The sequence below is a fragment of the Chlorocebus sabaeus genome, chromosome 5 (genome assembly GCF_047675955.1).
Source record: "Chlorocebus sabaeus isolate Y175 chromosome 5, mChlSab1.0.hap1, whole genome shotgun sequence".
In the NCBI taxonomy this organism is placed as follows: Eukaryota; Metazoa; Chordata; class Mammalia; order Primates; family Cercopithecidae; genus Chlorocebus; species Chlorocebus sabaeus.
In genome coordinates, this window is record NC_132908.1 from 72102600 (window position 1) to 72126906 (window position 24307).

The 24307-nt window shown below is 44.3% G+C and overlaps 1 protein-coding gene across 2 annotated transcripts; it reads right to left on the reverse strand.

The window, feature by feature from the left end:
* Nucleotides 1-725: 725 nt before the first annotated feature.
* On the reverse strand, nt 726-21634 carry TMEM170A (transmembrane protein 170A). 2 transcript variants are annotated; one of them, XM_007994093.3, is made up of 3 exons: nt 21378-21634; nt 9581-9682; nt 726-5492 (listed from the first exon to the last, which is right to left on the reverse strand). In XM_007994093.3, exons 1-3 carry the CDS (start codon nt 21508-21510, stop codon nt 5362-5364), a joined length of 366 nt encoding a protein of 121 aa, XP_007992284.1. In that variant the 5' UTR covers nt 21511-21634; the 3' UTR covers nt 726-5361. The 2 variants fall into 2 exon arrangements, with proteins under 2 accessions (XP_007992284.1, XP_007992283.1); XM_007994092.3 differs by having other exon boundaries at nt 9512-9682.
* Between the last annotated feature and the right edge of the window lie 2673 nt (nt 21635-24307).

Consider the following 24307-nt stretch of genomic DNA (forward strand, 5'->3'; position numbering starts at 1 on the left):
CAACCTTAGGTTATCACCATTTTTTGGAGACAAATTCCTCCTCTTTCGGGTCCCAGATACATATACAGTCTTGGGGGCTTCTGGCTGAACTCTGCATGTATCTTTCTGGGTGCTACAAATATTCTGTCTCTTGATCTGTTAGTCACATAAGCATATATATATGTAAAATACATTAAGCTATACATTTTAAGATTTGTACACTTTACTGCATGTTAAACCTCAATTTAGAAAATTAGAAGGAATGAATGGGCAATCTCCTGCCAGACATTCACTGTATGTGTCTGCAATGGCTGAAACTGCAGCAATCTTGTGACCATGAGGTCAACTACCCAACTTAGTCTCATTTGTTGAAAATGGCATAATAGTGAGATTTATGATGTCACCAAGGGTGTTAACCAAACACGAAGCTTCTCTTCATGTGGACTTACTATTAAAATAATACATTTTCACACCCTGTATCAATACTCACCTATTCCTGCATAGAATCAAACAAAAGCTTCTTGATGGGAATATACAGCCCAGCAAGCAGTTAATAAGAATTTCACGTTCACATGTAAGTACTGTTTAATCACAACTTTGAATAAGAATTTTATCATAAATTAGTAAGAAGTAGAACATAAAAAAAGTTAAACATGTTAGACATTATTTAAAAAATGAAAACTGAAGTCAATTTTATTACAAAAGATTACACTCATTAGCCATCAAAAAAGAAATATAATTCCAACTCAGAATTGAAAGTAATTTTTTATTGATAAACATTTACACTAGAATTAGAAATGTCAGTAGAAAAATAAAATTTAAATAATTTTCTATTGTACAAAGATTTGATCATTTTGACTGTAGCAATTAGTGAAATAACATAATATAAAAAGTTAAGCTGATTTTAATCACAACCAGCCTTACAGAGTGCACGAAAAATAAATGCAAGTACAGGACATTTCTGCGTATGGTTTGCTAATGGCACCGACGCTTCACATTCCAGGAAATGGTCACTTAGGAAAGGTTGATGTGTGCTGCAGCATAATAGGAACTTAATTCAAACCAGAGCAACCAGAAAGGATACTGGAGGCAAAAGCCAAAATACAATTTAAAATCTTAAAGAAAATAAGGAATGGTTTAAAGGTAATTAATGAACTTTTCCTCACCTAGTGTAAACATTTCATAAGAAGTAATATTTTGTGGCCAAAAAAAAGCACAGACACCTCTCTTAAAATATTCATGATGCTCTTGTGTATGAACTTAAGTTGTCATGAAATGCTTTCACTACAAAACCCCATATTCCAGAATCAAGGCCAAGCGCGATGGCTCATGTTTGTAGTCCTATCACTTTGGGAGGCCGAGGCAGGTGGATTACTTGAAGTCAGGAGTTCAAGACCAGCCTGTTCAACATGATGAAACCCTGTCTCTACTAAAAATACAAAAATTAGCTGGGCCTTGGGATGGGTGCCAGTAATCCTAGCTACTTGGAGGCCAAGGCAGGAGAATCACTTGAACCAGGGAAACAGAGGCTGCAGTGAGCCAAGACCAAGCCACTGTACTCCAGCCTTGGAGACAGAGCAAGACTGTATCTCAAAAAAAAAAAATCAATCAAGAAATCAGCTTTTATGGTTAGGAGGCTGCCTCCCTCCCTCTCTTGCATTTATTTTTTAAAAAATAAAGCATAGGCTGGGCGTGGTGGCTTACGCCTATAATCCCAGCACTTTGGGAGGCCGAGGCAGGCAGATCACAAGGTCAGAAGATCGAGACCATCCTGGCTAACACGGTGAAACCCCGTCTCTACTAAAAATACAAAAAATTAGCCGGGCATGGTGGCACGTGCCTGTAGTCCCAGCTGCTTGGGAGGCTGAGGCAGGAGAATGGCGTGAACCTGGGAGGCAGAGCTTGCCGTGAGCCAAGATCATGCCACTGCACTCCATCCAGCCTGGGCGACACAGCAAGACTCCGTCTCCCAAAACAAAACAAAACAAAACAAACAAACAAACAAAAAGCGTAGCTGGGGGGAGGATGTTTCTAAGATATCAGTTTTTGGCAAAAATTTTCAAAACTATATAAGGTAAAATATTCAACACAATTGCCGATATTCTCCCATCTGAGTGACCACCCCCAAATAATTATATATTTGAGACATAAAAAAGAAAAAGAAAATCAAAGATATTCCCTATCATTCAAATAGTCTCTCCCTGAAAACATTTCAAGTTACACTGCTCAATCTATTTTAAAGTCTATATATTTATTTATTCACTGGAGAATATTTCACTTACTGGGAGGGATGAAACATTCAATAATTTGAAGATACCTTTTATATGTGAAGTTTTTAAAAAGAATAGATAATCAAAATATATCAAACAAGAAACAGAAACAAAGACACCTTTCAAAATGCCCTAATTTTTAGTCTTACCTCCAGTGAAAAATGTCTAACATTTTAATCATGTATCAGTATTTCAAAACTTAGCACTTAAGAGGAGGTGCCCACTAACTACTGGCCCATATAGGTAGTGTATCAAATTATACCCAAAGAATGTTTTAGGCAAGAACTCCTTCAACAGGCATTTTTCAGTAAGAGGCATCCTTCAGTAGAGATGACAGAAATCGTTTCCCATAAGAAAAGATACCAATTCCCCAGACTTCTTAAACTGAAGGGATACTTTTGAAAATCACAGCTCTTTAAACAAAAAACTAGAATTTTTTACAATTTGCTTAGAAGAAAGATTTGAGCTTCTTGTTAGGGAATCTGTAAGAATATTTGGCTGCATTATAACTCATAAGTTTCTGCCTGTGTATATGTCACTATAGTTTTGATAAGTTAATTACCAAAATCAATATTATTTATTTATTTATTTTGAGACGGAGTCTTGCTCTGTCACTCAGGCTGGAGTGCAGTGGCACGATCTCAGCTCACTGCAAGCTCCGCCTCCCGGGTTTACGCCATTCTCCTGCCTCAGACTCCTGAGTAGCTGGGACTACAGGCACCCGCCACCTCGCCCGGCTAGTTTTTTGTATTTTTTAGTAGAGACGGGGTTTCATCACGTTAGCCAGGATGGTCTCGATCTCCTGACCTTGTGATCTGCCCGTCTCGGCCTCCCAAAGTGCTGGGATTACAGGCTTGAGCCACGGCGCCCGGCCAATAATATTATTTTAAGACAGGGTCTTGCCCTGTGGCCTAAGCTGGAGTTCAGTGGCGTGGTCTTGGCTCACAGCAGCCTGAACCTCCCAGGCACAAGTGATCCTCCCACTTTGGCCTCCTGAGCAGCTGGGACCACACCCAGCTAATTTTTTTAAATTTTTCAGTAGAGTCGAGGTCTCACTATGTTGCCCAGGCCAATCTTGAACCCTTGGGCTCAAGTAGTCCTCCCACATCGACCTCCCAAAGTGTTGGGATTACAGGTGTGAGCCACTGTGCCCAGCCATAAGTGGTCTAATTAGTCAAAAGAAAATGTCCAGTTTTTGTGATCTCTTCGTAATTCTTTTCTATGAGTTTCCCTGGCAAATTGGTCCTCCTGACTTTTTCTTTCTTTCTTTCTTTTTTTCCAAATTGGGCAGACTCCAGAATCACAGTAGATTCGGAGACTCTCCTACTGGCTATTTTTAATCAGAAGCCAGAGTGCATACTGCTTTAAATGGAATAGATATGTTCATGTGCATGTGACCTCATGGGCTGTTAAGCCTTAATCTCACAATGAAGACTTTCCTTTAAAGATGTCAGATTTATGGCCAGGTGCAGTGGCTCACGCCTGTAATCCCAGCACTTTGGGAGAACAAGGCGGGTGGATCACGAGGTCAGGAGTTCAAGACCAGCCTGGCCAAGATGGTGAAACCCATCTCTACTAAAACTACAAAAACTAGCCGGGCGCGGTGGCAGGTGCCTGTAATCCCAGCTACTCAGGAGACTGAGGCAGCAGAATCACCTGAACCCGGGTGGCAGAGGTTGGAGTGAGCTGAGATTGCACCACTGCACTCCAGCCTGGGCGATAGAGTCAGACTCCGTCTCAAAAAAAAATAAATAAATAAATAAGATTTAATTACCAGAAACTATTTTGAAGACAGATAACCACCACCACTACCACCACACTGATTGTATTCCATACAAAACAGTTTAGGTGGTAAGGATCACATTAGATACTTCATTTCTGTGATCCTTTCCCTTTCAAAAAGTCACAGTTTTCAGGCCTTTTAATGAAAAAGAAAGTTAGGCAGTAGAATAAAAATTTAAATAGCTAAAATTAAGTTTTAAAAAACTCTTGATATTTAAATCTCTTTAAAGGTATAAATTCTTTTGAATAAAAATGTAAAGGGGAGAGGGGTGCATATCTGAACATTAAATTTTAGGCACTTTCTGGGAGTTGATACCCAATACTGTAAAAGTGGGCTGAAGAGTCACCACCAGGTAAACATATTAAGATAAAAAATCAATAACCACTAACTCTAGTTTCAGATGCACTTCTATAGTTTCTCAAGGGTCATTAGTATACCAAAGTCACTAAGAAAAACTGTGATAGAATGCTTAAAGTATCTTATTTGTGCCTCAATGTCCAAACCAATCTGGCTTAAAATTTCCAACTTAAGCCATTTAATAGGGTAGGAATGTTTCCAATTAAATGGAATAAAATTAAGAGAAAAGTGATAGGGAAAGGTGGTACAGAAAATCTTCTAAAAAGTCTAAATTAGCTAGCTTATTTTGATAAAACATACAAAATAACAAATTCACATCTCTTAAAATATCTTAATCAGAGGTCAAGACAGTTGTCCAGAAAATGTCACATTATTCATTGTTATCTACTTTTTCTTTAAACAGTGGAACCAAAGCCTCTACTTGAGTTATACTTAAAATTTTTTTCCTGTTTTATTTCACCAAATTTGTTTTTAAAACTATACTTAACCAAAACCTATTTGGCATTTACTGTCACTAAGATTTAGTAAAGAAAAGAGTTTGCCAAATTTTAATCAAGATTAGGTAAGATTTTAATACAACATACTCTGCTCATTTGAAATAAACCAGTATCTTCCATAGTTTCTTCAAAATATGCGACATCTCACAGAATACTGTAAATTTCAGTGCAAAGGATGCCACCCGAGACACTGTTGACTTGGCTTGGGTAAAGGTACATGTGAAAACTGCTTAAATTAAATATCTACAAAAAAGAAAGCCAAAAGACTTGTTTTGGTTGAGAACGATAGGAGTCCACATAAGTCTTCAATTCCAGGAGCTTCAAAATGAAGAAAAGGCTGAGATGTTGTTCTTCACGTTCCTGTTTATCCAAGTTGCTTCCCTTTGAAGAACTAAGAAAACACTACACTCCATAATGTATTCTTCTGGAGGATTCCATAAAGTTTAGGTTCAACATCTCAGCATAAGGATGTATGCTATAGAGTAGCTAAAATCCGTAAAAAGGAGACCACCACAACGCAAAACGTCTGTCCAGTGCCCAGTGTGAGGGCTTCAAATGGTATCATTTCCTTCCCTGCTGCTCGGTAAACTCCAGCAATAGCTGCACCTGATTTAAAATGCAAGAATGTTAAACAAAAACAAAAAACCAAGATTAACAAACTCATGAAAATACAACATTTAAAATACTACTATAAGTAGAATGTTGCAGATTTTTATATTGAAATCTAAATCTTACAGAAATGTTAGGTCTTCCCTATTCTTTCTGTGGACTACTCTAGGCTTTGAGTATTCATTACATGGCTTGCAGATCACTTTTAGATGCTCACTCCTTAAAACCAAGAGTCTCCTAGATTCATTGAATAAAATAATCTAGAAGAAATAATCAAAATCACAAAGATAGCAATTCCCACATGACCGGATTATGAACTCAAAAATATCTGTGTATTCCCCTACCAGTTACCCCATGCCTAGCCTTTAACAGGGATCTACTACATTTTTGGTAACAAATGAAAAATAGTCTTTTGAGTTAGACTAAGCAAGAAATGTTTCAGGCCACAGGGAACCCCCGCGCCACCTTCCGTCATACTCATAGTTCCCTTCAAGAAATGATGGAGGAGGGAGTAGAGGGGTGAGAAGGGAAGACAGGAGGACTCTAAGTCATATTGTTATTAATTCACAGGGCATGAGAGGAGAGATTCAGGGATTCCTTCCTGTTTCCCAAGTCATTGATTGTTTTTATTATGTTAGTCACTATAACTTCCCGCAAATTGAGAAAACAAAACAAAAACCCCTGTATCTATGCAGATACCCACCTAAGTTACTATAGGAGTTCAGCATTGTACCAAGAAAGTTAACATTTCATTTGTTTGGAAAGAACAGATCCGGCTGGGCGCAGTGGCTCACGCCTGTAATCCCAGCACTTTGGGAGGCCGAGGTGGGTGGATCATCTGAGCTAAGGAGTTTGAGACCAGCCTGGGCAACATGGCGAAACCCCATCTCTCCTAAAAATACAAAAAATTAGCCAAGTGTGGTGGCACGCACCTGTAATCCCTACTACTCGCGAGGCTGAGACAGGAGAGTTGCTTGAACTCAGGAGGCTGAGGTCACTGAGAGCCGAGATTGCGACACTGCACTCAAACCTGGGCAACAGAGCCAGATCCCGTTGCAAAAAAAAAAAAAAAAAAAGATCTGGCCAGGTACAGTGGCTCAAGCCTACAATCCCAGCATTTTGGGAGGCCGAGGTAGGAGGATCACTTGAGCCCAGGAGTTTGAGACCAGCCTGGGCAACATGACAAAACCTTGTCTTTACAAAAAATAGAAAAATTAGCTGGGTATGGTGGTACGTGTCTGTAATCCTAGTTACTTGGGTGGCTGAGGTAGGAGGATCACTTGAGCTTGGGAGGTCAAGGCTGCAGTGAGCTGTGACTGTGCCACTGCACTCCAGCCCAGGTGACAGAGCAAGACCCTGTTCTCAAATAAAAATACATAAATCATAAAAATTTTAAAAAGAAAAGAATAGATCCAGATTTCCCATATGACCTTCCCCCACAAAATGCACCAAATAAAATTCTCCTTGGTCATAGCGTGTTCATTCACTCAAATTTTCTTCTGCAGAACACTTCTGTGTTTTATAAGGTATGATCCCTATTCTCTAGGTACTTGGAATCTAGCTGGGGACACAAGACAGAAACAGATGTGCAATAATTCAAAATAACATACAGTGTCTCAATCACATGTTTACAATTTTTTTTTTTTTTTGAGACAGTATTTCACTCTTTCGCCCAGGCTGGAATGCGGTGCCATGATCACAGCTCCCTGCAGCCTCAATCTCCAGGGTGCAAGTGATCCTCCTGAGCAGCTGGGACTAGAGGCACATGCCACCATGCCTGGCTATTTTATTTATTTATTTTTTGTAGAGACACGGTCTCACTATGTTGCCCAGGCTGGTTTTGAACTCTTGGACTTAAGCAATCATCACAAGCTGGCCTCCCAAAGTGCTGGGATTACACGCATAAACCACCATGCCTGGCACATTTCATAAATGTGATATGAAGGTATATTAACATATTTTAACAAGAAGAAAGAACAGTATTAACCAAAGGTTGGCTGCCTTGAACATTTAGTGATTTAAAATGCCCACTTCCACTGGCAATGCATACATTTTGTTACTAATCTGAAAGACATGTTTCATTGGGCCCCTCCAAAATTTAGGAACACAGAAAGAGTGGGTTGGGTAGAAAGAAGCTTAAGGAACTTGAACTGGGCCCTAAAGTGGGATTGCGATAATGAAGTGAAGAAAGGAAAAAGTATATCCAAGGGAGCAGCAAATGGAAAGGGAACAGATTATTCATAGAGCCTTAAAGACAGAAATGAATACAATATGTATTTGACAATTACTATGTGTCAGGGATCATGTTTAAGTACATCATATACACATTGGCTCAATCATGCAAGGGTATGAGGTGGGTAGTTTCATCCCTATTTTACTAAGGAACAAACAAAGACAGGCCCTAGGAGCCAGTCATCCTGGGACATAAAGTCTCCAAAGAAGCAGTAGGTGACACAGTTAGAACACAGAGAAACTAGGCCACTTTCTCTCAAAAAAAAAAAAAAAAAAAAACAAACCTCAAGTCAAACACACAGAAGGCAAATGATTTCTGCTTGATGCTAAGGTTTCAATTCACAGTGAAAAAAAGTTACAAATCAGTAGGAATATTACATTTCTATATTATAAGAGTATGTTTATATTTACATCTATACCTAAAAAAAGAAATACACGCCACGATGTAAACTGTGGCTATTATTTAGGGATGGGAAAATGGAGGATTTTACATTTTAATTACTTAGAACTTTTAGTTTATATAAAATACACATTTATATTTATGTATGAGCTTTAAAATGATTTAAACTTATTGTTCTCATTTCTGTAACTGTGTCTTATCCCATAAGCAAAAGCCGTAACAAAACAAATGCCCCAAAAACAGGCCTGAAAATAATTCATAACATCATGTTACTCCAATTCTTATTCAGAAAGTCCTAAGGGGAAAAAAATAACCAGAGCACTAACCGGGTACTTTTCTAAACAAGAATTCTTTTTTTTTTCCCCCTCGGGTCTTGCTCTGTGGCCCAGGCTGATGTGCTGTGGTGTGATCACAACTCACGGCAGCCCAGCGTGGACCTCCTGGCTCCAGCAATCCTCCCACATCAGCCTCCCACGTAGCTGGAACCACAGGCACACACTACCACACTCAGCTACATTTTTTATTCTTATTTGTAGAGATGGGCTCTTGCTGTGTTGTTCAGGCTAGTCTCAATTTCCTGGGCTTCAGCAAGCCTCTCACCTCTGCTTCCCAAAGTGCTGGGATCACAGTCATGAGCCACTACATCTACCAAAGAATTCTTGTCATCAGAATTTGTCTCCTATCTTTACAGCAACCACACCCACATGTGTGGAAGTAATTCACCAACTATATTGCAGGGCCAATGCTCAAGTGATAGCTGATCAGAAAGGAGAAGTAGCTTCCGAAAAGATAAATTTTCCTCTTGCTGGTGGCCTCTCTCACAAGATATATCTCACAAAGTTTAACATGACTTCCCTGAAGCCACTGAGATGAAATCTGACTAAATAAGTCAAAGAGGTTAGCCAAGTAATAGGGCCTTGGGGGTAGAAAAAAAAATCAATACATTAAAAAAACTGGGCCAGGCACAGAGGATCATGCCTGTAATCCCAGCATTTTAGGAGGCTGAGGTGGGCAGATCGCTTAAGCTCAGGAGTTCTAGACCTGAGCAACATGACGAAACCCTGTCTCTAAAAAAATACAAAAAAATTAGCCACGCATGGTATGGTGGCACACCCCTGTAGTCCAAGCTTCTTGGGAGGCTGATATAGGAGGATTACTTGAGCCCAAGAGGTCGAGGCTGCGGTGAGCCAAGACTGCGACCACTGCACTCCGGCCTTGCTGACATAGGGAGACCTGTCTTTAAAAAACAAACAAACAAACAAAAAACACTTGTGGTTAAACGTCACTCTTTCCTTCATCCTACTCAGATATGTTTCTAAAATAGGTCGTGAAATTGACTAGTCATATTAAACATTTTTGACTGGTATTTTAATGTCTAACATACTTGTCAAGATTCCAGCAGTAATTGGTCCCACGATGCCCATCAACAGGATGCTTACAGACATGAACCTACCATATTTGTGATGTCTGAGGGTGAAGAGGGCCAGTAATCCAGCGGGGACGTGAAAGAAGAGAGAAGACACCAGTGCCCACAGGAACACACCATACCACATCTCTACGAGGGAAGACAAAGAAAAGTTGTGAATCACTGCCTTTCCCAGGACAATCATTGCAGAGGGTACTCATCATACTCATGATTTCATTTTCAACACCATTTATTTTTTCTTTTTGAAAAAAATTTTTTTAAAGACAGGGTCTCACTCTGTCATCCAGGCTGCAGTACAGTGGCACCATCATGGCTCACTGCAGCCTTGACCTCCTAGGTCTGGGTGTTCTCCCACCTCAGCCTCCAGAGTAGCTGGAACTACAGGCGTGTGCTACCATGCCTGGCAAATTTTTTTTTTTTTTTTGTATTTTCTTTTTTTATGAGACAAGGTCTCACTACTCTGTTGCCCAGGATGGAGTGCAGTGGCATGATCTCAGCTCACTGCAACCTCTGCCTCCCCGGTTCAAGTGATTCTCCAGCCTCAGCCTCCCGAGTAGCTAGGATTACAGGTGCATGCCACCACCCCTGGCTAATTTTTGCATTTTCAGTAGAGATGGGGTTTCACCACCTTGGCCAGGCTAGTCTCAAACTCCCGACCTCAGGTGATCCGCCCACCTTGGCCTCCCAAAGTGCTGGGATTACAGGCATGAGCCACTGCGCCTGGCCTGTATTTTCTTTAGAGATGGGGTCTCATCGGGTTGCCCAAGCTGGTCTTGAACGCCTTGGCTCAAAAGATCTGCCCACCTTGGCCTCCCAAAGGGCAGGGATTACAGGTGTGAGGCCACCGCCCCGGCCTTCAACATCATTTACTTGCAAAGTAGGGTTCATCAGTCAAATATCCAAATATTGATGGTTTTAGAGGGTTCAACAAACTACTGCCCACAGACCCACCACCTGTTTTTTACACAGACTTATCTGAACCCATTCATTAATACTTTTATACATACACACTTATCTGAAAGCATTTACTTTTGTACACACATACTTATTCAACCCATGCCCTTTCATTTAAGTATTGTTTATGGCTGCTTTCCAGCTTCAAGTGCAAAGCTGATAACAGTGACACAGACCACATGACCCCTAAAGCCTAAAATATTTACTATCTGGCCCTTCACAGAAAAAGCTGACCAATCCCTGTACCCTCAAACTGGAAAAAAAAAAAAGGTTCACCTAGATTTCAAAATTGACCTAAATAATGTCCCCTGACCATGGCTGGGCACGGTGGCTCACGACTGTAATCCCAACACTTTGGGTGGCCAAGGTGGGCAGCTCGCTTGAGCCCAGGAGTTTGAGACTAGCTTGGGCAATACAGGGAAACCCTGTCTCTACAAAAAATACAAAAATTAGCCTGGCATGGTATTGCATACCTGTAGTCCCAGCACTCGAGACGCTGAGGTGGGAAGATTGCTTGAGCCTGGGAGGCAGAGGCTGCAATGAGCTGAGATCATGCTAGTGCACTCCTGCCTAGGCAACAGGGTGAGACAGTCTCAAAAAAATCCCCAAAAAAACAAAAAGCCCAAACAAAAAAAATCCCCCCATAAGAGGCACAAGCCCAAGTGCCAATTGGTAGGGTACTAAGCAATCAATGCCTGTTGATCTTTCCTGACCTTTTGATCACTCGGCCTTCTACAATGGATAGCTATACAATTATATTCATTCCACTATCATTTTAAAGACAATGCAGTAAACATCAAGCCATCACCTCCTATTAGGATTTCAAAGCTCTTTAGGATATGAAATAAATACCAGAAAATATAAATGTTTGGCTTGAAGACAAATGGCAGGTAAACAACAGTGCAGGTTAGGAGAGCTGGCTCCTACAAAACTCTAATCACTCGTAAGGTGTCTGTAATTCAGGCAACATTAAGATTCATATAATCATGAACTATGTATGAAAAACTATGCATGAGGCACCCTGGAAAATACAAAGAAAACAAAAGCGTCCTGCTGGAATGTGACTTTACAATTTGTTAAATGGTCCGTGTAGCATTTCCCCCCAGTGAACCCAAGGCAAGGCCTTAGAATCCTCAAGGTAGCTCACTAGCTACCCATAGGGAGGGATTGGCGGTGACACGTTAGATAAAACCCACTGTCCATCCTTGGCTAGAGGCAGGCAAGTAGCAACTGATTTTTGAGATCAGTGAAGATAGCTCAGCAGGGTTTCTTGACCACCGCCCTCTGCCCTATTGACATTTGGACCAGATAACTTTTCATTATGAGGGCTGCACTGTGCACTGTAGGATATGGAGAGGCACCTCTGGCCAGCAGCACTCGCTTCCCAGTCGTGTCAACCAAAATATTTCTAGACATTGTCAAATGTCCCCGGGAGGGCAAAACTACCCTGATTAAAAACCACGGGCTTATAAAGCACAGAGGCTTTATAAGAGCAATGATGGCCGTGCATGGTAGCTCACGCCTGTAATCCCACCACTTTGGGAGGCCGAGGTGGGTGAATCACGAGATCAGGAGTTCGAGACCAGCCTGGCCAACATAGTGAAACCCTGTCTCTACTAAAAATACAAAAAATCCCACAAAAACTTAGCCAGTCATGGTGGTGGGCACCTGTAGTCCCAGCTACTTGGGAGGCTGAGGCAGGAGAATTGCTTCAACCCAGGAGGCAGAGGTTGCAGTGAGCCGAGATTACACCACTGCACTCCATCCTGGGTGACAGAGAATGACACTCCGTCTCCAAAAAAAAAAAAAAAAAAAAGAGCAATAACAGTTAAAGCTATAAAGACAGATGAGGGACACCCTTTGGGGAATTTGACACCAGACTAAGGACTTAACAAAAGATCTGAAGTGCCAATGTAGGTTTTAAGCAGTAAAGGGTTGTCACAGCATTATTCCACAGGCCCCACCTGACACTCCCAGTTGGAATACAAACTGGAAAACCACCTTTTTGCAGGGTAATTTGGAAGTCAAATGTGCATGGCCCTTGCTGCAACAATTTTACTTCCAGGGATACCCCCTACAGAAAAGCATAGGTAGGCAAGGACAGAGGTAACAAGAAGGTCTCAACAGCATTGTCTATAATAGCAAAAACTAGAAGTCACCTGCATGGCTATCACTGTAGGATTTGGAAAACACATTCTGTGCACCCACGTAATAGAACACTACACAGTTCCATTAAAATATGCAACACATGTATATATACTGAAAGGGCAAGATGCCCAAGCCACATTGTGAAGTAACAAAAGCCAGCTACATGTAGAATAAGATCCTGTTTTTGAGAAAATAAACACAATAAACACGCATGTGGAAATGCTTCTATGTACTGAGCATGTTTATTTAATAAATATTTATCAGATAGGCCAGGCGCAGTGGCTCATGCCTGTAATCCCAGCACTTGAAGCCAGGAGTTTGAGACCAGCCTGGCCAACATGGTGAAACACTGTCTCTCCTAAAAATACAAAAAAATTAGCTGGGCGTGGTGGCGAATGCCTGTAATCCCAGCTACTCCGGAGGCTGAAGCATGAGAATCGCTTGAACCCTGGAGGCAGAGGTCGCCATGAGCCAGGGAAAGAGAGCTAGACTTTAAAAAAAAAAAAAAAAAGATAAGAAAAAACAAAGCTTTTGTTTTCACAAGAACTGCTCAGGAAGAATGAGCCTATTGGGATGAACAATTTAAAAGAAACCAGTTAGGGGCATCAATCGGCTTGAGGGGATTAGAAAGGGGGAGGAGGGGAGGACCAGAGGCTTTACTGGAAGCTGTATTAGTACTGTAAGCAAACTGTTAGTGTGTGTGTGTTTGTCCCCAGATCAATGAAAACCACAGTTTTATGAAGGTATTTTTATTCCCTTTACACAGGCTTCTTAATCTTGTTGGGAAGCTGGATTTAAGGGGCTATTGGAGACAAGGGGTGGAGCCAAATCCCCTTAACCCTCCCTTGGCATTTTCACAGATGACTGCTCAAATTCTTTGCTCATTTTGAGTTTTAATAAAGCCTCAATTCAGAGCATATTCTGAATACTTTCAGTGAGAGTGCTCAGGTCTTGTTTTGGATAAATGGTTCTCAGTGAAAACATCAAGGATGTCCCAATTAGGTCTCAACGCTTATTAAAATTAACAAATGAGGCCAGGCACAGTGGGTCGTATCTGCAAGCCCAGCACTTTGGAGGCTGAGGCGGGTGGCTCATCTGCAGTTAGGAGTTTCAGATCAGCCAGGCCAACATGGCGAAACCCTGTCTCTACCAAAAAATATAAAAATTAGCGAGGTGGGGTGGCGCACGCCTGTAATCCCAGTGACGCGGGAGGCTGAGGAACGAATCTTCCTCCACCAATGAAAAAAGTCACCTTTAGTCAACAGTGTCAATCAGAAATTGAGGGCAGGATTCTTGGTCCTCAGGGCTTCAGGCCCCACCTCTTCCACAACAAACCCATATCCTCCTGCAGTTTCTTTTCTGGCCGCCATTAGGCCAGGAGCTATTCCTGCCTTCCGCTGCCAAGAGACTCGCCCTCCCTGGCTGGCAGCAGCTCCAGAGGGGGAAGTGCCTGGGTCTGGATACTGTTTCTCCCTAACAAATGTGCACCCACCAGAGCTGTGGCACCCACAAATCCCTCCTGCCTGGGCAGCTACTGTGGCTCCTGGCTCAGTCAAGAGCAGCCTGGCCTCCCAGCTGAGGCCTCCTGTCCGCCACCCACTGGCAGCTCATCCCCAAGCCCCAGCACGGCACCATGCCTCTCTTCCAACCAGAAAGACCATCTTCTATCCCGAGTCCTCACCTGCCACTCCCAAATCAATCTGACCCTCTGACCACCCAAACACCTAGTCTGCAGAAAGTTCTAGGATGGCACCAGGAATTCACTGGTCCAAACTGGACAAATGAGATGCAAACCTGCCTCCAAGAACTCAGAACAATCTTCACCTGGCTGCTGTCTGCCCCTACTGACCTGAGACCAGCCCTGGGACCCCGCTATCCAGGGCTTCTGCTGGAGATGCCAGAGTTTGAGAGATAAGCTCTGCTTTCTGCAGTAACTCAAGGCACTGCTGGAGCCTGGCTTCCTACCAGCTGCCCCAGAACCACTGAGGCCTTGAACTGGGAGGCAAAGCCTTAATATGCCAGAAACATATGAAGCTGGTAATTTCCAGGAAGGCAGGTTGGAACACAGGTGTGCCATCCAACTGCTAAGGGCTGAATTATGTGCCCCTACTATTCATGTGTTAAACCCAACAGGACTGTGGTCTTATGAGAGGAAGAGATTCTCAATATCTTGATACCTGTCTCTCTGTGACATGTGAAGACATGGTGAGAAGGCAAGTCAAGGAGAGGGTCTTCACCAGAACCCAACTATCCTGGCACCCTAATCTCAGCCTTCCAGCCTCCAGAACTGAGGAGACGATGTCTGTCATTTAAGACAGCTAGTCTATGGTACTTTGTTATGGCGGTCCATGATGAGACAAAAATGTCACCTATCCCCACTTCCCTAGGAGCACAGCCCCTGCCCCAGGAGGCCCGCTCAGTCACCAACCCACATCTCAATTTTCCAAAAAGCTTAAAGGCCAATTTGTAAACAGTGCCTGGCATACACAGCAGGCCAACACCTCTCTGTGGTTTTGAGAAAGGGAGGCACACCGCACCCCCTATAACCCTGAGCCACATCCATTAGCTCCTTCACTATGTATTTTATATAGCATCACTAAAGTCATTTCAAGTAGGAAAAAAAGGTTTTATTATAGATGAGTAGAGGAGTATGCTTATAAAACACTCTCACATGAGGTTATTACAGGACTCTAAATAGCAAAGGCAAACCTGGATCTAAAAGGCTTCTTAAAAAACTAAGTGATTTCCCTTTAATCTACTGCACCTTAATTTGCCATCTATTTAATAGCTGTTTATCGATCGTCATACAGTACTTTTCATTTCGCTGGCTCAAAACTCTCTCAGAAATCTTTGTCTACATATCTTACAGTATTTATTTGTTCACTGCTTTAAAGTAAGTATATTGCTTCAGGTTTGTTTACTTTGGCAGCTAAAGGCACATCATCTCCCTATGGTGAAGTTAAATCAGGTAACTAATTTGTAATACAATATGATATTGGAAAATGAGATTAAGCATTGTGGTAGAATGGGCTCCCAAAGGTGTCTGCATTCCCATCTCCAAAACCTGTGAACAGATTACCTTTCATAGGTAAACGGACATTGTGGTGACTAAAGTAAGGATCTTGCAAAAGGAGATTGTCTTGGATTTTCCAGTTAGGTCTAATGTAATCACAGGATCTTTGTAAGAGGGAGGTAGGAGATGAGAGTCAGAGAGATTTGAAGATGTTATGCTGCTGGCTATGAAGAAGAGGAGGAGGCCAAGCATCAGGGAATGTAGGTGGCCTCTAGACGCTGGAAAAGGCAAGAAAAGAAATTTTTACTAAAAGCTCCAGAAAGAACACAGCCCTGCTAAACCTTGGTTTTAGCCCACACGCACCCAATTTGGACTTCTGACCTTCATAATTGTAAGACAATAAAATCGGTATGGCTTTAAGCTGCTAAATTTGTGGAATTAATCACAGTAGCAATAGCAGAGTCATAAAAACACTAAGAAGTTAATCGCTGATCAGTCGAATATATACTGACCTTATTCTATATGCTGACATATCAGTAAAAAGACTAAGATCCCTACCCTAAAAGATATTTGAGGATTTCCTTGAGGATATATTTTTAGACAGATATATCTTTTTTTTTTTTTTTTGAGATGGAGTCTCACTCTCTTGTCCAGACTAGAGTGCAGTGGCATGGTATCAGCTCACTGCAACCTCCGCCTCCCGGGTTCAAGCAATTATTCTGCCTCAGCCTCCCAAGTAGCTGGGACTACAGGTGCGCGCCACCACGCCCAGCTAATTTTTGCATTTTTAGTAGAGATGGGGTTTCACCATATTGGCCAGGCTGGTCTTGAACTCCTGACCTCAGGTGATTCACCCGCCTTGGCCTCCTAAAGTGCTGTGATTACAGGCGTGAGTCACTGTGCCCGGCCTAGACAGACATATCTTTAAGATAGATATTCAGAGAGATATTGCAGTGAAAGAGAACAAACAGCAGAATCCTCTAGTGGACTCTGTATTAACAAAAGGGGTCTATAATGGCTGGCTCCCTGGCCTCTAACCTTCACAGCAGAGTCACCTAACTTCCAACCAAGGCCTCCTGACCAACCTGGCCCCAAATGGCAGCAATGGAAAGAACCTGAGCCAAGTGGGCAGCCTGAGGCTCAGCACTCAGCCCTCCTTCTAGCTGGCCCCACTCTCATCTTGTGTTCCAGTGAACAACTGGGTCAACACAGCCAGTTCCTCTGGGGTTCTAAGCAGACCACATGAGTCCTCCTCGGGATTAAGAGTCTTATGCAGTCTGGGCAGGGCTCAGTGGCTCACGCCTGTAATCCCAGCACTTTAGAAGGCCGAGGTAGGTGGACCATCTGAGGTCAGGAGTTCAAGACCAGGCTGGCCAACATGGAGAAACCCCGTCTCTGCTACAAGTACAAAAATTGGCTGGGTGTGGTGGCGCTGGCCTGTAATCCCAGCTACTCGAGAGGCTGAGGCAGGAGAATCACTTGATCCTGCAAGGCAGATTGTAGTAGGCCAAGATCACACCATTGCACTCCAGCCTAGGCGACAGAGCTGAACTCTGTCTCAAAAAAAAAAAAAAAAAAAAAAAAAAAGAGTCTATGTAGTCCTGCAACTCCAAGCTAAAGTTAGGCTATCTTGATACTAATCACCCATCAGCCTACAGCTCTGCACGTTGTGCACTGGGAGGCTCCTCTCTTGCCAAATCCCACCTCCCTGCCTGGACGTCCAACTGTCCCCTCCACTCCTTCCTAACAAGAGGACGTGCCCACTGAACTACCAACTGTAGTCAACCACCTGTCTCTGGATACTGCCTGTCTGCTCCTCCCTGGTTCTTGGGTGTGCCCCTGGCCTGCCTCACCTCAGTCCTAGCCTGACCAGACCTTGTCCGTCCTGATGGGGCCTTATATCTATTCTCCATGCAAAGCCATTATTTCCTAAGTTTCTTCTTTGTACAAAGAAGGTTTCTTCTCAAGATGATGCAAATATTCTCAAACTAATTGTGATAGTTGTATAACTCTGTAAATATACTAAAAACCACTGGATTGTACACTTTTTTAAAAAGTCAGAATCATCCCATCTCTGCTCCAAACTCCCCAGTAGGGCCCTCCAGGATCTGCCCTCCCCTCCTTCTCTCCACCTTGCCCACATAGTCCCTCCAGGCACCCTGGGCTCCTCAGTGTTTCTTCTGCAAGCTCCTGTTCCAGGGCCTCTGAATCTGCTGCTCCCTAGCCTAGAACACTTGCTCTTCCTCCAGTAGCTGTTGGCTCATTAGCTCACTACTCACTTTCTTCAGATTTTGACTCCAATATCATCACCATCCAGGGCCTCCCCATCACTTTACAGCAAACAGCATTCCACCTGAGCCACACAGGCCCTGCCCCCTTCCTAGGCCCCTCACCACCAGCTGTTTTGTTTGTTTTCTCTCTCCCCATTTGAATGAAAGTTCTACATGGGAAGGGGCTTTGTTTTGTTACTATGGCATCTTGACTTGGTGCCTAGAAAACAACAGGCACACAATTAACACGGAGCAAATATTTTTTGAGTGAATGAATAAATGACTGGTTCAAGTGTGACCAGTCTTGACTTCCACAAGGACAACACAAAAAACATTACTGGGTTTTTAATTATTTTAATAAGATCTAATTTGACACTGATTTAGTGAAATCTGTATCTTCCGAAGATGAATGTCATTCCTGATACAAGATAAAGATCTCAGTTTCTCGGTTTTGAGGTTTGTTAAAAATGACAACAGTAAAGGAAAAAATTTTAACTGCATTTGTAGTTTAGCCATTTACTTATAATTATTTATTTTTGAAACAGAGTCTCACTCTGTAGCCCAGGTTGGAATGCAGTGGCATGATGTTGGCTCACTGCAATCTTCCCCTCTCAGGTTCAAGCTATTCTCCTGCCTCAGCCTCCCGAGTAGCTAGAATTACAGGTATGCACCACCACGCCCCGCAAATTTTTGTATTTTTAGTAGAGATGGGGTGTCACCATGTTGGCCAGGTTAGTCTCGAACTCCTGACCTCAGATGATCCGCCCGCTTTGGCCTCCCAAAGTGCTGGGATTACAGGTGTGAGCCACCGCAACCAGCCGATTTAGTCATTTAGATGTCTACCTAACCCTCCCTAGGTAAATGGCTAAACTGTAAATACAGGTAATAAAGAAAAAATCAATTCAGTGCTTCCACATATACATAAATACGTCAGAATACTTCAGAACAATGATTCTGCCATAATGAGTTGGCATAAACTGCAAGTAACCTTTTCTGTGGGGCCAAAATAGCAATACACCAGATTCGGACAATGAATGCCACTCCCGTTAAGCAGACTTAGTAGTAAGAGAGGATGCGGATACCCTTACAGTACAGTTTTCATAGACACCATCTTCACCAAATGATCAAACTTAGTAGTACTATCAATGAAGATACAAACTGACATTAAATGTGCAGACTTAGTAGTAAGAGAGGATGCGGATACCCTTACAGTACAGTTTTCATAGACACCATCTTCACCAAATGATCAAACTTAGTAGTACTATCAATGAAGATACAAACTGACATTAAATGTCTCTTTTTTTGTTGAGACGAAGTCTTGCTCTGTCACCCAGACTGAAGTGCAATGGCACAATCTTGGCTCACTGCAACCTCTGCCTCCTAGGTTCAGGAGATTCTCGTGCCTCAGCCTCCCAAGTAGCTGGGATTACAGGTACACATCGCTACGCCTAATTTTTGTATTTTTAGCAGAGTCAAGACTGGTCTTGAACTCCTGACCTCAGGTAATACGCCTGCCTCAGCCTCCCAAAGTGCTGGGATTCCAGGTGTGAGCCACCGCGCCGGGCTGACATTCAATGTCTCTTGATGTGATGTACTGGTGAGTGGACATCACCTAGGTAGGTGGCTTTCTGACCAAAAATGTTTAATCTACATCTAATCATGAAGAAAATCTAACGAACCTAGACTGTAAAACAGTCTATAAAACAATTCACATGGACTCTTCCAAAATGTTCATCTCAAAAAAATTCAAACAAGGAAGGAGTTGCTTCAGCTAAATGAAACTAAAGAGATGGGACAACTTAATGTAATGTGTGAACCTTAGATCATGGAATATATATTTTTTTTTTTTAAGGAAAAAAATCTATGTGGACAATTGGGGAAATTTAAACAAGGCCCATACGTTAGATAACATTCTTCTATCATGTTCAATTTCTTGGATGTGATATGGTTTTGGGGATGATAGAAAATGGTTTTTAGCAGATATATGCTAAGATTACCAGGCATCAAGTAAGTGTTATGACTTCTGCAACTTCCTATTGAATAACTCCAGAGTTGAAATGGGACATGTGACATACATCTAAGTGTTATATTTAGTACATGTGATTAGATATATATGGAAAGAGAAACCCGAAAAATCAAAACATTACTGAATCTAAGTAAAGGGTACATGGGTATTTGTTGTACTGTTCTCTCAACTGTTCCGCAGGCTCGAAATTTTTCAGGAAAGGGGAAAATTAAGGAAATAAAAATTAATCTGGTTCCAGTAGTGCCTCCAGATTGCAAGAACATTTCATTTTTCACACAGCGTCCCCAGAATATCATCAATTTTTTTGATATCACTGTCTAAAGTGATCCCAGCACCTTCTGAAATGACGTGAGCTGCCAGATTCTCATTTCAGGCATACCACAAGCGAACATCTGCATCTGACCCCAACCTGCCTGATGACCTTACCCGCTACTTCCCAATCCCTCTGGGAAAATCCCTGGGCACATAACACCGCAAATCCCAGGTGTGCGCTGAAAGGCGCCTGGCAGTCGCTGCCCAGGGGATAAGAAATCACAGGTGCCTTGTTTGGAACTAGAGGCTGCAATCTCGTCCTCCTTCCCTCTGCTCTGGTCCCTCATAGTCTATGAAGATCTCAGTCCCCTCTACTGGGAGCCCCACCTCCCCTTCCAGGGCCAGGGGCCCCAGTCTTCTTGCCTTTCAAGGTCTACATAAATAACTGTGCCTCCCCTCAAAACCTGTCTCCTCCTTCCCAGGTGAAGTCCTCTCTCCTCCCTCCAGCTTTCCGCGCACGAAGACTTCTTCCAGGCGTTAGAAATCTAAGCAACCCTCCTAGCAGGCCCACCTCACGCCGCAGCGGGGAGGAAGAGTTCAAAGGAAGCTGTGCCAAAGATCTGGAAGGCTTAGTGGGAGAACCGGCAACAGGTGGCACCAGGTCTGGGAAAGAGATTCCTAGAAAGCGGAGCGGGTCTCGGAGCGGGTGGATTTGGCCCGAGGCGCCAGCGATCAGCGAAGGCAAGGGGAGCGCGAACTCTGACCCCTCAGCCGGGCCGGGCCGCTCCGAGGCACCTCGAAGGAGGCCGGGCGCCGTGCGGCAACCCAGGCAGGGCAGGAACCACCGCCTCCCGGGCTCGTGGGGTGCAGCTCTGAACCTGAGACGCTCGGGTGGCGGCCGGGCGCCCTCCAGTCCCGGGCCCACCTGCGGCCGTTCCCTGCACCTCACGCCCAGCGGGACTCCGGGTCCCGTCCTCAGGGACTGGCGAGGACGCGACGGGGAAAGGGGCTCCGGACAAGGAGCAGGATCCAGCTCCAGGAGGACAGCGCCCACCCAGCGGGTCGGCGGCGCACCAGAGACCCCGCCCAGACTCGGGGCGCCCACAGCCCTGCCGAGGCGACGGCGGGGCGCGCAGTGCGCAGGCGCGGGGCGGGCCGTACCTGGGAAGGAGCAGAGGGAAGTAGAGTTGGGGCACAGGGTCCCGTTGCCCACCCGCGGCACAACCTTCAGGCTCAGGATCTGCTGCAGGAGCCCGGCCGACCCGCCGCTGCCGCCGCTCCCCTCGCGCTCCATCCCGTCGCCATTCACCACAGAGAAATGAGGGATAAGCGCCCGAAGTGCGGCAGCGGCCGGCCCCCACTCACCCTCGCTGTCTCAGCGTCACCTCCAGCCGAGGCCCTCTTCCCCCAATCCCAACGGCGCTGCCAAGTGACCGTTGCCTCCTCCAATCACGAGGCTCCGCAGCGCGCGGGCGCAGAGCCAGGGTTGTTCCCGCCCCCAACGTTGCGCAGGGCTCGCACAGACCCAGCCCCACGGACGCGCCCCCTCCTGGACTGCGCTCTCTGGGACCGCGCGCCCCGCTCTGCCCTTCTCCGCAGCGCCCCCTGTGACAAAGTATGGAATTGCATGCGCCCCACCAGACCCGAGGTATGGATTTACCAGGGATCTGGAAAAATACAGTGATGGAACGGATATGTAAAGTTCTAGTTATGACTGAACTCCAGCATTTATGAAACCTTCATGAACAGAACAAGAACGTTCTCTATTTAAAACTGATAGTAGAAAGAGCCCATGCAAAGGCTGGTGTTGGACTGGAATGGGAGGGAGGCTATACAGCCTCTATAGTTTTAAATAAAATTTAAAGAGATTCGGTTCAGAGCAACAAAATTGGATCACAGTTTGTTTGTTTGTTTGTTTTTCTTTTTTTTTTTTTTTTGAGACAGAGTCTCGCTCTGTTGCCCAGGCTGAAGTGCAGCGGCGCGATCTCAGCTCACTGCAAGCTCTGCTTCCCGGGTTCCCGCCATTCTCCTGCCTCAGCCTCCCGAGTAGCTGGGACTACAGGCGCCCGTCACCTCACCCGGCTAATTTTTTGTAGTTTTAGTAGAGACGGGGTTTCACCGTGTTAGCCAGGATGGTCTCGATTTTCTGACCTCCTGGATCACACATTTTTGTCTCACCTCCCTTCAGAGAGCCTGTTAACATGAAGGCAGAGAAATCGTAAAAAGGAATAAGCTAATGTTCCGTCTGTTTGCACTGCTGTAACAAAGTACTTGAGACTGGGCAATTTATTAACAACAGAAATGTATGTTCTCGCAGTTCTGGAAGCTGGGAGGTCCAAGATCAAGGTCGCAGCAGGTTCCATGTCTGAGGACCGCCCGTTCCTCACAGATAGCACCAACGAGGCGTCCTCACATGGTAAAAAAGGGAGCCACTCTCCGAATCCCTTTTATAAGAGTCCTAATCCCATAATGGGGACTCTGCTCTTCTGACTTAATCGTCTCCTAAAGGCCCCTCCTCTCAGTACTATCGCATTCCCATGAAGTTTCAGGACATGCATTTGGGGGAACACATTCAGACCATAGCAGCCAATAACAATGGTGTTGTGGAAGGGAAGTTACCAAGGATAACTGATGTCCACAAGGTTCCAGGTGATGAAGAGGCTTCTGACGAATAATAATGTTTTTGTTTGATCGGTTTGTTTTGAGACAGAGTCTCACTTTGTTGCCCAGGCTAGAGTGCAGTGGCAGGATCTCAGCTCACCGCAACCTCTGCCTCCCAGGTTCCAGCGATTCTCCTGCCTCAGCCTCCCCAGTAGCTGGGATTCCAGGCGCATGCCACCAGCCCCGGCTAATTTTTGTATTTTTAGTAGATACAGGGTTTTGCCATGTTATCCAGGTTGGTTTCGTTCCTGACCTCAAGCGATGCGCCTGCCTCGGCTTCCCGAAGTGCTGGGATTACAGGCGTGAGCCACCCTACCTGGCTGATAAAATTTTTTTTTTTTTTTTTTTTTTTGAGACGGAGTCTAGCTCTGTCGCCCAGGCTGGAGTGCAGTGGCGCAATCTCGGCTCACTGCAAGCTCCGCCTCCCGGGTTCACGCCATTCTCCTGCCTCAGCCTCCCAAGTAGCTGGGACTACAGGCGCCTGCCACCGCGCCCGGCTAATTTTTTCTATTTTTTGTAGAGACGGGGTTTCACCATGGTCTCGATCTCCTGACCTTGTGATCCGCCCGCCTCGGCCTCCCAAAGTGCTGGGATTACAGGCGTGAGCCACCGCGCCCGGCCAAAAATTTTTTTTTTGAGACAGAGTCTTGTTCTGTCGCCCAGGATGTAGTGGAGTGGAGTGATGCAATCTTGGCTCACTGCAACCTTTGCCTCCCAGGTTCAAGCAATTCTCCTGCCTCAGCCTCCCAAGTAGCTGGGATTACAGGTGCATGCCACCATGCCCAGCTAATTTTTGTATTTTTAGCAGAGACGGGATTTCACCATATTGGTTAGGTTTGTCTCAAACTCCTGACGTTAAGTGATCCATCCACCTCAGCCTCCCAAAGTGCTGGGACTACAGGCGTGAGCCACTGTGCCCACCCTGAAAACTTCTTTAAGAATCATTGAATCGTACAGTTAAAATAAATGAATTTTATGCTACATAAATCATACCTTTTAAAATCTTTTTAAAAAGTGACTAAGTCACTAATCTGCCAAGCAAGGTGGCTCATGCCTGTAAACCCAACACTTTTGGGAGGCCAAGGCTGGAGGATTGCTTGAGCCCAGGAGTTTGGCACCAGCCTAGGCAACATAGGGAAACCTTGTCTCTACTGAAAATTCAAAAATTAGTCGGGTGTAGTGGCACACACCTATAGTCCCAGCTAACTCCAGAGGCTGAGGTAGGAGGATCCCTTGAGCTCCGGAGGTCAAGGCTGCTGTGAGTGATCATGGCTCCACTGTACTCCAGCCTGGGCAACAGAAGAAAGCCCTGTCTCAGCAAACAAGCAAACAAACAAACAAACCCACAAGACTTTAAAGATGGCTCAGGAATTTGGTAAATAATTAAAGCTGAAACTTTTTGTCATATCAGTTGAAATGGAAAGACCTGT

Bases quoted from the DNA above. Each gene is read 5' to 3' on its own strand.
- TMEM170A (XM_007994092.3), bottom strand. From the start codon at position 21,510: ATGGAGCGCGAGGGGAGCGGCGGCAGCGGCGGGTCGGCCGGGCTCCTG. The intron at 9,683-21,377 runs GTACGGCCCGCC...CTTCCCTCGTAG, and splicing joins TTCCCTCTGCTCCTTCCCAG to AGATGTGGTATGGTGTGTTC. The intron at 5,493-9,511 runs GTATGTTAGACA...ATTTTAAATCAG, and splicing joins TACTGCTGGAATCTTGACAA to GTGCAGCTATTGCTGGAGTT.